The sequence below is a fragment of the Arachis ipaensis genome, chromosome B5, assembly GCF_059453495.1.
Source record: "Arachis ipaensis isolate K30076 ecotype BB chromosome B5, ASM5945349v1, whole genome shotgun sequence".
Taxonomy (NCBI): domain Eukaryota; kingdom Viridiplantae; phylum Streptophyta; class Magnoliopsida; order Fabales; family Fabaceae; genus Arachis; species Arachis ipaensis.
In genome coordinates this window covers 12,001,049-12,013,583 of record NC_142440.1, presented here as the reverse complement: position 1 = coordinate 12,013,583, position 12,535 = coordinate 12,001,049, and the positions used below count along the sequence as shown (strand labels likewise).

The 12,535-nt window shown below is 38.2% G+C and overlaps 2 protein-coding genes across 2 annotated transcripts; one reads left to right on the top strand and one right to left on the bottom strand.

Moving 5' to 3' along the window:
* Positions 1–2,391: 2,391 nt before the first annotated feature.
* Positions 2,392–4,829, bottom strand: LOC148563392 (uncharacterized). The gene is made up of 2 exons (XM_088486784.1): positions 3,863–4,829; positions 2,392–2,981 (listed from the first exon to the last, which is right to left on the bottom strand). The coding sequence occupies exons 1-2, from the start codon at positions 4,827–4,829 to the stop codon at positions 2,392–2,394; spliced, it is 1,557 nt and encodes a 518-aa protein (XP_088342910.1).
* A 1,630-nt stretch (positions 4,830–6,459) lies between these two features.
* On the top strand, positions 6,460–6,979 carry LOC148563391 (uncharacterized). Its single transcript, XM_088486410.1, has 3 exons — positions 6,460–6,550; positions 6,632–6,758; positions 6,835–6,979. The coding sequence occupies exons 1-3, from the start codon at positions 6,460–6,462 to the stop codon at positions 6,977–6,979; spliced, it is 363 nt and encodes a 120-aa protein (XP_088342536.1).
* The last annotated feature ends 5,556 nt before the right edge of the window (positions 6,980–12,535 follow it).

Genomic DNA, 12,535 nt, shown 5'->3' with positions numbered 1-12,535 from the left:
AATTTTCTGATGGATAAAGGAAAAGGTGTGATGACTGATAAAAGGGTTAAGGGTAAGGGGAAGAAAGAGTTGAGTGGGAATACTGATAAGATTGTAGAAGAAGTTTTTGTGTGGGATCCTGTTAATCCGTATGGGTGGGTTGCTGACTCGGTGAAGGGTTGGGCTTCAAGTTTTGATGATGAGCTTAGTGTATCCCAGTTAGGATCGCCATCGTCCTGGGTAAGGGAGGGTAGTGAGATAGGCCTTAGGTTTATACCATGCAATGCTGACGATCGTGTTTGTTACCGGGGTGAGGGTTTTGAATATTTTTATATGTACAGTGCTGTGTTTGTTGAATTGGGGGTTAGGTTTCCATTTTCTGATTTTGAGTGTGGGATTTTGATGCAGTTGAAGTGTGCTCCCTCGCAACTACGTCTAAACTCCTGGGCGTTTGTTAAGGCGTTTGAGATTTTGATGGGTGTCTTGGAGATGGAGCCGTCGTTAGAGGTATTTTTTGCTTTGTTTCAATGTAAGGGCGTAAAGAGGGGTTGTTGGCTAAACCTTGCTAGTGCTCCTGGGCGGGCGATTTTCTGTCTTTATCGTTCTTCTTTCAAAGGATTTAAGTCTATGTTTCTAAAAATTGGTGTGGTTAAGGGTGATTTTCTCTGGTACGTTGATCACTGTTTGTTAGAGAAGTTCCCTTTGTTTTGGGTTCCGCGGCCTAGGCAGATTCTAGGTATGGATGTGATGGAGTATGAGAACGAAATGATGGTTGAATTTTTAGTGAATAATGTATCATCTTCTTCTCTGTTTTCTGTTGTGGATATGCTTGATCTTGAGTCTGATAAAAACGCGTTGTCTGAGTATATAGGTAAATGATTGTTTCATTGTTTTGTCTGTTTTGGTATTTTGTGTTTTCTTTTTCTTTTGACTGTCTTGTATTTTTGTAGTTGAAAAGGTACCTAAGGTGACTTCGACGAGCTTGCGTGCATTCTTCCGTTCGAAGAACGTTGAAAGGCAAGGTTCTAGTAGGCAGGCTGCTGCTGGGGTTGGTGCCGAGGTGAACCAGGGTTCCCCGGTGAGGAAGGTTAATTACAAAAGAAAGAAAGTGGAAAAGAAAGAGAGGGGGACTGATGGGGCCGAGGATGTTCTGGGTCAGAAGGGTGCTGATTTGGAAAAGGTAAAACGGTTTGCTGATAGTCAGAGAGTTCTGCATGGCTTCACAGAAGGTGAAGACCTAACATCTGTGTGGAGGGAACATTTTGATTATTCTGCTATTGCTGATGAGCGTGCCCAGAATCCTTCTGATGTGAAAGTTGTTCACGATGTTGGTGATGTTGGGGTGGCTCAATTTCTGCAGGTATTTGTTTGAGTGTTGTGTAATTTGGTTTTCTTCTATATCGTTTACCTGATTGAGATTGTGTCTGTGTTGTTCAGGTTCTTGGATTCCATTTGATGTGCATAGGTCGGACTCAGGAGCTAAAACATGCTCGGGATGCCTTTGATAGGGCTTCTCTGACTCAGCTTATGCAGGAGAATGTTGAGAAGTCTGGTAAGCTCCGTGATGCCCTTGATTTGGTGAATGTTCTTCAAGAAAAATTGACAACATGTGAGAAATCTGAGAAGGAACTGAAGGAAAAGAACGTAGCTTTGGAGGCGAGGCTAGTAGTTCTCGGAGCGGAGAAAAAATAGGCTGAGGCTGAAAAAGAAGATCATGGTTTGGAAATGTTTTTGGCCAGATTTGAAAGGGCTATTGAGCAGGCCAAATTCCTTGCTCCTGCTGCTGATCTTTCGGGAATGGATCCTTGCAAAGTTGTAGTGGGGGACGAGTTGGTTGAAGATGGGGATGGTGTTGAGGGTGAGGGGAAGAACCCTGATGTTTGATTTCTGTAATAGATAGTATTATGGATTTGTCTAACTTATAATCATTTTTTGTTATGAACTGCTAGTCTTTTGGCTAAATGAATATGATGGTTAAGCTTGTTTGTAAAACTATCGGCGTACTTGATATTTGTTTGCTTTTGAGAATCGGGTGATTTTTGAGTAGAGTACAAGAGTTTGTACTTTTTGATGTATAGCGTTTTGTGGAATTTAATCGATCGATTTATGTATGTTTGGTGTTATACACTTTAGGTTTTAGTGGGTTTGATATGGTTTGAACTGGATTTTGATGAGCTTGTTTGATGTTAGATTTGTTTTGCGATAGTCTGAGTGCGTCGGAAGTTTTGGATATAGCAATGCGAATAGTATGGGAGACAGAGTGTGAGCAGTTGCGTTTTTTAGTTTGCACTATAAATGATTGAAAAGAATGCGGGGTTGTATGCCTCATTAAAACCTCTCCAGCAAAAACCCTCCTTAGGGATAAAATCTGGTAGTAGGAAAAAGAGTACATCACCGTGTCCGACTTATAGACTAGCTGTAGTACATTTTGAGGGAAGCTATATTCCAAGTATTTGGTAGTATAGCTCCATCGAGTCTTTGTAATTTGTATGCGCCTTTGCCGACGACTTTCTGTACTCTGAATGGTCCTTCCCAGTTTGCGCCTAATTTGCCATGTGCTTGTGGCTTTCGTATGTCTTCAACTTTTCTTAGTACGAGATCTCCTTCCGAGAATGTTCTTTGTCTGAGCTTCTTGTTATATTTCCTATCTATAGCTCGTCTTGTCGCTATTTGTTTTAGCGCGGATATGTCCCGAGTTTCCTCTATAAGGTCAAGTTCGGCTCTTCTACTTTGGGCATTGTCGCTTTTGTTTGTAGTTCTAGTGTTTTGTAGGGATACCTCAATTGGTATCATTGCCTCGCTTCCGTAGACTAGCCTGAATGGTGTTTCCTTTGTTGCTGATTGTTCGGTTGTGTTATAGCTCCATAGTACTTCGGAGATAAGCTCGGCCCATTCTCCTTTTGAGTCGTCGAGCTTCTTTTTGAGTCCCTGCAAAATGATCTTATTGGCGGCTTCGGCTAAGCCGTTAGTTTGTGGATGTTCGATAGAAGAGAACTGTTGAACTATTTTGAAATTTTGTAAAAAGTTTGTAAACTTTTGATCTATAAATTATCTACCATTATCGATGATGATGGATTGAGGTATACCAAAATGGCATAGTATGTTTCTCCATACAAAAGAAATCATTTTTTCAGAAGTGATTTTTGCCAATGGTGTAGCCTCTATCCATTTTGTGAAGTAATCTATGGCGACAATTAAAAATTTAACCTGGCCTGGGGCGGGTGGAAATGGTCCAAGGATATCTAGCCCCATTTGTTGAATGGCCAGCATATCTCGGACGTGTGTAATTGCTCGGCTGGGTTATGGATGATGGGTTCATGGCATTGACAGTGATCACAATGTTTGACTTTATTCATGCAGTCTTGCTGTAACGTCAGCCAGTAGTAGCCAGCTCGGAGTATTTTGGAAGCTAAACTTCGGCCGCCGATGTGTGTGCCACAGACTCCTTCATGGACTTCATCTATTGCCAATTTGGACTCTGCTGTATTTAGGCATCTTAGCAGGGGTCTTGTGAATCCTCTTTTGTATAAGTCGGCTCCGAGCATTGTGTAGAAGCTCGCTCTTCGTTTGAACTTTCATTGATTTTGGATGTTGCTGGGGATGTTACCTGTTTGCAAGTAAGTGATGAAAGGTGATCTCTAGTCATCCTCCTGCGAAATACTCGAGATTGATGTTAGTATAACACTAGGTTCTTCGAGTGTTAGTTGGGATAAGATGGGTGGTGTAGTTTGAGTTCTTGTTGTTGCTAATTTCGAGAGAATATCTGCTCTGTCATTTTGTTCCCGAGGTATGTGGGATATGTTGAAATTTTGAAAATTTTTTACGAGGTTATTGACTATGGTATTGTATTTTTCTAACAATGGGTCTTTTACCTGGAAAATACCTGTTACCTGTTGTACTATGAGGAGGGAGTCGCATTTGACGTTTAAATGTGCTATTCCCATTGTGTGAGCAAGTCGAAGTCCTGCGATTAGAGCTTCGTACTCTGCTTGGTTGTTGCTTGCATGAAAGGTAAATTGCAGGGATTGCTCGAACCATGTTCCGTGTTTGTCTTCGATGAGTATTCCTGCTCCGGAACCTTTGCTGTTTGAGGCGCCATCGACATATAGTGTCCATATATTGTTTTCTGAATCTTGTTCTTCTGTAGTGAGTTCTGCAATGAAGTCGGCTAGTGCTTGGGATTTGATGGCTCCTCTGGATTGGTATTGGATGTCGTATTCTGATAGCTCGATCGACCATTTGATTAGTCTTCCTGCTAGCTCGGGCTTGGTCAGTATTTGTCTTAAGGGTTGTGCTGTTCGGACCACGATGGTGTGGCTTTGAAAGTAGTGTCGTAGGCGTCTGGCTGTTGTGACCAGAGCTAGAGCCAGTTTCTCTATTTTTGGGTAACGGACCTCGGCGTTTTGAAGTGATTTGCTGACGAAGTACACCGGGTGTTGCTGTTTCCCTGCTTCTGTTACCAAGGCAGAGCTGATAGCCTGGTCAGTAATAGATAAGTATAGATAGAGTGGTTTACCAGCTTCTGGAGTCTGGAGGATTGGGGGAGCTGAAAGTATGGCCTTGAGCTCGGTAAAGGCTTTTTCGCATTCTTCGGTCCAGTTAAACTCCTGTTGTTTCCTTAGATTTTTGAAAAAATGGTGTGATCTGTGAGCTATCCGAGGTAGGAATCTGGCTAATGCTGCAAGTCGGCCGGTTAGTTGTTGGACCTCTTTCACTGTCTTTGGACTTCGCATATTCAGGACTGCCTGGCACTTTTCTGGATTTGCCTCTATACCTCGACAGGTTAGCATGAAGCCGAGGAACTTACCACTTTGCACTCCGAATGCACATTTATCGGGGTTGAGCTTCATATTGTATTTTCAGAGTTGTTGGAATATCTCCGTTAGATCTTGAACACGTTTTGCTGTGTGTGTTGACTTTGCCACCATATCGTCGACATAGACTTCTATGTTTCGTCCGATTTGATTTGTGAAAATTTTGTCCATTAGTCGTTGGTAGGTGGCACCTGTATTTTTTAGTCCAAATGGCATGACCTTATAGCAAAAGTTTCCATTGTCAGTAATGAAAGCAGTTTTATCTTGATCAGATTTATGCATGAGGATTTGGTTATAGTCAGAATAGGCATCCATAAAACTTAGACATTGAAAACCAAAAGAATTATCAACAAGCTTATCAATGCATGGGAGGAGGTATGCGTTGTAAGACCCAGAATTTTCAAAAAGAAATATTATTATGAGTTAATTTCAATTTATTTATTCATTAAAGACTTTATTTTTAGAAATTATTTTATTAAAAGTAATTAAATCAAGTTTTGACAATTAAATTAGAAATTTTATTTAATGTTATAATTATTGAATAATTTTCTATATTTATATTATACAGCTTAACAGTTGTAAAAGAATAAGAATTTTATACAATTTAGTTACATAATTGAAATTCTAAAATTTAATACTTTAATTTTATAAACAAAGAAAATTAATTATATTATCTTTAATTTTAAATTAAAATATTTGATTAAAAGTTAATTAGTAAATTAATAATCAAATAATATTTTTAACATAATTTTAATAGATTAAATTAAGTTTTTAATTAATACTCTATACCCCTAATTTTATTAAAATTACCTAAACTACCATAATCCTAACCTTCTACCTCCCACCGTCTTTTCCTTCCCCAAACCTAATACCTAATTGCTTCAGGAAACAAAGAACAGAAGAAAGAAACAAATGAAAGAAAGAAAAATAGAAAGGGTAAACGGGAAAAGAAAGAAAGAAAGAAAGAAAGAAAGAAAGAAGGAAAGAAAGGGAGAGAGCGATCTGAGAGAGAGAGCAGAGGGAATCCAAAAGGAAGGAAGGGAGGGGGAGGCTCGCCGCCGTCGGGGTTAGGTGCCACCGCTCCCAGCGCCGTCGCTATCGCGGAGAGGAGGGACAGAGACCTTGCCGCGCCGCCCAGTTCACTGTTCTGCTACCACCGATCTATCTTGAAGCCGTCTCTGCCGAGCTGCCATCGATGCAAGGAACCGCACGAGAGATAGAGGAGTCATCGAGGGAGAAGAGGTCACACAGAGGAAGGAAGCGTTGCTGCCTGCACTGCCGCTGTGGGTTCGCCGTAGCCGTGGAGGACGCTGGAGGGAGGGTGAGTCAAAGGAGAAAGAGAGCAAACGAAATCTGATTAGAGAGAGTGAGAGACGCGATGGAGGGATGAGGGAGGAGTTGCTATTGCTAATGAATTGCCGTGGAGCCCCATCGCCGTCAGATCCATCTCCGTTCCTGCTGCCGTGGTGATGGCCGTGCCTCTGGTCACTGGAAAACCACCACTACTCCCTCTGCCCTGCCCCTGTTTCGTTAGGGTTTGCTGCTTTTCATGGTGAGACTAAACTTGTTTTGCCTCCTTCACCATGTCAGTTGGTTTTAGTTTCACCTAATATCCACTTCATGTTAATTTTAATTTGTCAGAATAAATTGTTACTATTCGGTGTTGATGTTGCTGCTGTTATTACTGTTGGTTCTAATGTCATTGCTACTGTTGCTGTTGATTTGGAATAAGTGGGTTTGTCGCCTTTGCCTTCTTGGTAAGAGTTTTTACTTCCAGAACTTTTGAAATCGATATTCCAATATAAGTCATTCGAGGCTCTGAGCTGTTGGTATTGTAGGGTTAAGTTCCGATGATTTTATATCAAAGTTAAGGTTGCTGTTGGACCATCAGAGTTTCTGGCCGCTGTCGGAGCTGCCGCCGGGTCAGCTCGGGATTGCGGCTGTTCCATTTCACTCTTACTGTAGGTATATCCTATTGCGAACCCTCGCCGTTAGTTTTGTGTTATGTGTTATTAAGGTTTTTGCGATATTTATGTTTTAGGATTGAGTTGTCGGGATTGCCTGTTGCAATCAAAACCATTTCTGCTATTGCGGAAGTGAGCAGACCTGTGATTGAAGCTGCAGTTTATTTCGGGCAGAGAGGAATGATTCTTGTGACGCCTTTAGTTTATGGGTTCAACTTCTGATGTAGGAGTTTTCTTAAAATTCATTTTATCTTACAGAGTTGTTATAAATAGATATTAATGTGAGAAACATATGTCTGTGATTATGATTGTCTTATAAATGTGGTTGTTTGCTGGACTGAATGATTGATTGCTTGTCTGCTTCAGTAGTTTGTGATTGCTGAAAAGAAATTAGTTTGAAAAGTTATTTAGTTGATTATTATGAAAAGTGATTTTCTTGGTTTTGAAGCTGTGTTGAGAATGTAAACAAATCGGCTTTAGAAATGATTTGAAATATGAAAGTGAATTAATTTTAGAAACGGTTTAATTTTGAGTTAGTCTGACTTTATAAATGATTTAGTATTTGAGCTAGTTTGATTTTAAAAAGAGATTTATTATTGGCAGTGATTCGCTTTGAAAATAAATTGATATTGGAGTTGGTTGAATTTTGGAAGATGATTGAGATTTGGAAATAGTTGAGAAAAGGTTTGAGAAATGTTTGGATGGAACCCGAAAAGGGTGGCAGAATCCGAGTTTTAGAGGAGATGCTGCCGAAATTTTATAAAATTGGAAGTTTTGTTTGAAGTAATTGTTTAAAAAGATTTAGTTCTTAAACGTTATATGTTTAAGATTGATTTATTTAGAAAAGAAAGAATTATGTTTTGGATTGAGATTGTTGATTAACGGAAAGAAGGATGACGAGGATTGATTTGAAATATGATTTTTGAATGAATTTGGAAATGGGATATGGATTGACGAATGATGATGATATTGATGAATGATGAATGAATTATTTATGTGGCTTATGAATTTGAAATATCTGAGATACGAGGTTCCCTGGATTAAGTGCCGTGGCTTGTCACCACGTGTACCAGGTTAAAAACTCGATACTCTGTTGACCCTACGACGTAAGTGTGACCGGGCACTATATAAATTCCCGGGAATGTTACCCCCATTGAGTAATATTGATTATTTGAGAAAAAGCTATGCATAGACTCTTGCGGATGCACGTCGGGGGATGGTCTAAGGACAATTCAGACTTGTCGGGTTGGCTGGATAACCGACAGATGAGCCTCATCAGCCATAGGACAGGCATGCATCATATGCATTTGTATGCTTTGTTTGGGTTTGAATTTGTTTTGGTTTGCCTAATTGCTAAACTGTTCTTAACTGCTACTTGAACTATTTGCTGTAACTGCTACCTACTTGTGCTTTCCATGTCTGTCTTGCCTGTGTTTGTCCTGGCGTGCTACATTTGAGAATGAACTTTGGTGCTGAATTAATGACTGTGTTGTTTGATTGCGTGGTTGGTTTATGATTGAGATTTTCTTATAAGAAAGAAAAGATTTTGGACTTCTGAAAGATTAAACATTGTTTCTTTAAAAGAGTTTTGAACGATTTCCTATTGGTTTTAAAAGATTCATAAGGCAATGATAATCACTGAGCTTGAAAACAGTTTTCTTATTAAATATCTTCTTATGACAACTTTGAAACTCCGTGGTGAGACCGTGTGGTTAGGTTCTCACCCCCCTACAGCTTTACCTTTTCAGGAACCGGATGAAGAAGCATTAAGAAGATTTATACTGCATTTGGTTTATATGTTGTTGTATTAATTAGATTATTTTCTTCCCTCGTCTTTGTTATTACAAGTTTGTAAGAGGGATAGGAATTGTATGTTTTATATGTATAATATATAGAATTATTATGTAAGGAGTCTTGTATATGAATCTATGCCTGTTTGTATTTTTCTTAAGATAAAGTATTTTTCTGGTTTTTCAAAGAAATCAGCGATACAGTGTCGAGTCATAGGCTCCTATTTTAATATTTAGTATGTAAAGTAGTCGTAATACTTCTTGCTATCAGAGTAGCGCAGCCGAAAGCGTGACTTCTGGTAGTGAGGGTGTTACATGCGTCCTTTGGACAGGCCTTGTTGAGGTCTGTATAGTCCACACACATCCTCTACTTACCGTTGTTCTTTCTTACCATTTCCACGTTGGCTAACCAAGTGGAGTATCTGAGTTCTTTGATGAAGCCAGCATTGAGTAGCTTTCGAGTCTCTTCTAGGGAGGCTGCTCTCTTATCGTTGCTGAGGTGTCATTTCTTTTGTGCTATAGGTCGGACCGCTGGATTGATGGCCAACTTGTGGCAGATGACGTTGGGGTCTATTCCTGGCGTGTCTGCTGGGGTCCATGCGAATAGGTCGGCATTGTTTCTCAATAGCTCGGTCAGTTGGTTCCGCTCTTCTTCTTTAAGCGCGTTGCCAAGGTATGTGCATTTGGATTCGTCGTCCTTGTTTAGGTGTATTTTGGTAAGATCGTCTGTTGGCATTGGCCGCTCGTTATGGTTGGATCTGGGGTCCAGGTCAGTCAGGGCAGGCAGTTGATTCGAGTTATATACTGCTTGGACGTATTGCTGCTCTGTTTGTTTTGGCTGTTCATTTTTCAGACTGGCGTTATAGCACTGTCTAGCCTCTTTTTGGTCTCTGTGGATAGTAACGACTTCGTTGTCCTGTGAAAGAAACTTGACACACAAATGCACATTAGAAACAATAGCATTGAATGCGTTCAAGGATGGTCTGCCTAAAATGATGTTATATGGACTTCTGCAATCTACCACAAGATACTGTATATCTATGGTTTTACTGTTGGGGTATTCCCCGAAAGTGGTTTGTAACCAGATATAGCATCGAATGGAGACACGCTCACCTGAGAAACCTACCAATTCTCCGGAGGATGGTTGGAGGTTCTTGTCGCTGAGCTTCATCTTTTGGAAAGTTGAATAGAAAAGTACGTCTGCGCTACTCCCTGGATCCATTAGGATCTTTTTTACCAACGATTCTTCGACTTGTGCTGTGATGACAACCGGGTCATCAAAGTTTCGGTCATTTGCTTTATAGTCTTTGGGGACGAATGAGATCTTCGGCCTGTCTTTGTTGGCTGGTTGAGATGTGGTGGATTCTGTCATTGTCATCATAGCTCGGTACGACCTTTTCCGTGCCGAGTTTGTGCATCCGCCACCTGCAAAACCACCAGAAATGCAGTTTATTATTCTGCGCGGTGGATTGATATCATTATCTACCTTTTTCCCCTTGTCTCGGGAGTTAATGGTCGGTTTGCATTGTTGGCCGGGGTCATCTGTGTTTTGCTTCCTTCCTCGGCTCTCAATATATTTGTCCAGTAACCCTTGACGGGCGAGCTTTTCGAGGACATCTTTGGCTACGACGCAATCGTCCGTGGTGTGGCCGTACTTCTGGTGGAAAGCACAGTACTTCGATCTATCCACATGTCGCTGGTCTTGATATGTACCGGCCCTGTTAGGGGGTTTGATAAGTTTTGAGTGCAATATATCTTTTATGATGTCCTCCCTTTTTGTGTTGAAGGGGGGGTTTGATAAAAATCGGGGCCCACAGTGGGCGCCAAATGTTCCTGTGTGAAACTGAACTCTGAGGTATAGCTCGTTTGGCTGCCGCTTGAATAGACTTTCCTTGGAGTAAAGAGTGTGGAACGTTATCTTCTTGTGGGGAGGCGGCGTTGGATACCTGCAAAGGGACTCCAACGCTCAAGTAAGTATGAGTATGAGAGAGTTCAGAGTAGGAATCAGAATGAATTGCGTACCTTTAGATTAGCAACTCGTTAGCACTTATAGTGGGTTGTTCGAACTGGTTGTTATACGGATCAGGTTTGTTACTCATATCTTAGTTGCAGGTTTGACGGGGTTTGTGCTAGCCGTTGCCTAGGTTTATTGGGATAGTGATAGCCTTGAGTGAGGTGATTATTCTAGGGAAGTTATCTCTGCCAGCTATACTAAGTTCCGAAATTGTTGTTGTTGTGGGTCAGGATTTTAGTAACGAATCAATCTCTAATTTTTTTATCTATATCTATTATCTCTATTTTCTGCTATCTCTGTTAACTTAAGTATTAAAATCTCTTGCAAGTACCACCCTTACCTCCTCACAAAAAAATTTGAATGGTAACACATTAACATCAATACAAATCAGATATTACCTCAAAAAAATCTAAACCTCCCATTTAACTCCAAATACAATTTAGTTTTATAACCCTCAGAACAGTTGACATACGAAAATTAAGTCACAACTAAAATAATGAGCTTAGTTTTTTTTTCAAAGGTATTGATTATTGTATTGATTGGAAAAAAAAAATCAATTGCGTCTTTCCACATGTCCAGAATAATAGCATAAGGACAGAATGAGTATTTTCTATGGCCAGCAGAAATTAAAGTACGGCAAACCACAAAAAATATATTTGAATAATTTTATCATTAATAAAAATATATTTAAATTTTGTTATCAACAAAAATATTTTTAAATAATTTTAAAATGCGATAAAAATGTCTAATAATAAATATACATTCTCAAAAAATATTTTAAAAATCAAATTTTGATATATTTTTTTACAAGCATAATTAAAAAAATATAATATTTTTATTCTTAAAATTTAATAATTTTTTGTTAAGTATATATTTTTTTGTAATTTTTTTGTCAACAATTAATAATATTTTTAAAAAATAAAAAATATAGAAATCAAATTTTTATGCTGTTTTTTATGTGTATTTTTTAAATATCTATCTAAATATATATTCCTATAAAATATTAGATCAAATGTATAAGAAATTTGTCAAATACAAAAACTGTTTATCACTTACAAAAAACATAATTTTTTTAGATATTTTTATCGTATTTTTAAATTATTTGAGAATATTTTTATTAATAACAAAATTTGAATGTATTTTTATCAACAACAAAATTATTTAGATGCATTGTTGATAGTTTACCCATCAAAGTATTTACTTAAAGAATTTAGAAAAAAAGAGTAAAGTAGCATCTTCTAATGAGGAGAGGAATACATCTTCTTTTTCAAAATCAATGTTGATGCCTTGCAAATTTTGCTACAAATTGAAGAGTTTGAGTCGGAATTTTCACAAACGTTTTCATTCTCCCTTCAAACAGAGTAACATTTTTGTCCAGCCAAGATCTCCATAGTAAATAGGCTATCCGAACTAGATTATCTCTAAAATCTTATCTCTTCGTTAATGTCTCCATAATAAATAGTATTTTTGTGTTTTTTTTTATTTTTTTTTTTACTGTTTATCAATGACAATGATTTACTATCCACTATCAAACATTGTGATTGACAAGCCAAAGAGTATATAAAAAAATTTCAAAAAAAAAAAATAGTATTAAAATATAGATAAATATTATTAATTTTAGAAAATTTTAAATATGAAGGTTATAACATAAGTAAAAGAAGGAGAACATAAATAATCATGAAAAGAGGCATATCCGTTTGTGTCACTATGAGATTAGAATATTTAGAGTATTTTACCAAAAAACTTTTACGGAGGATTCTAACAAATAAGAAATCATAATTATATCCTAATAAAAGTTAAAATATCTAATTGATCTGTCATTTATAATTCGACCTAAAAAGAATCTATAAACTCAAAATCTAAATAAAGTCAAATAATCACGTACTAATTTAAATTAACGCAAAAATCTCTCCATAAATCTTTTTAAATAAATCCAAACGGATCACTAAAATACAGTTATCGGATAATTAGCCA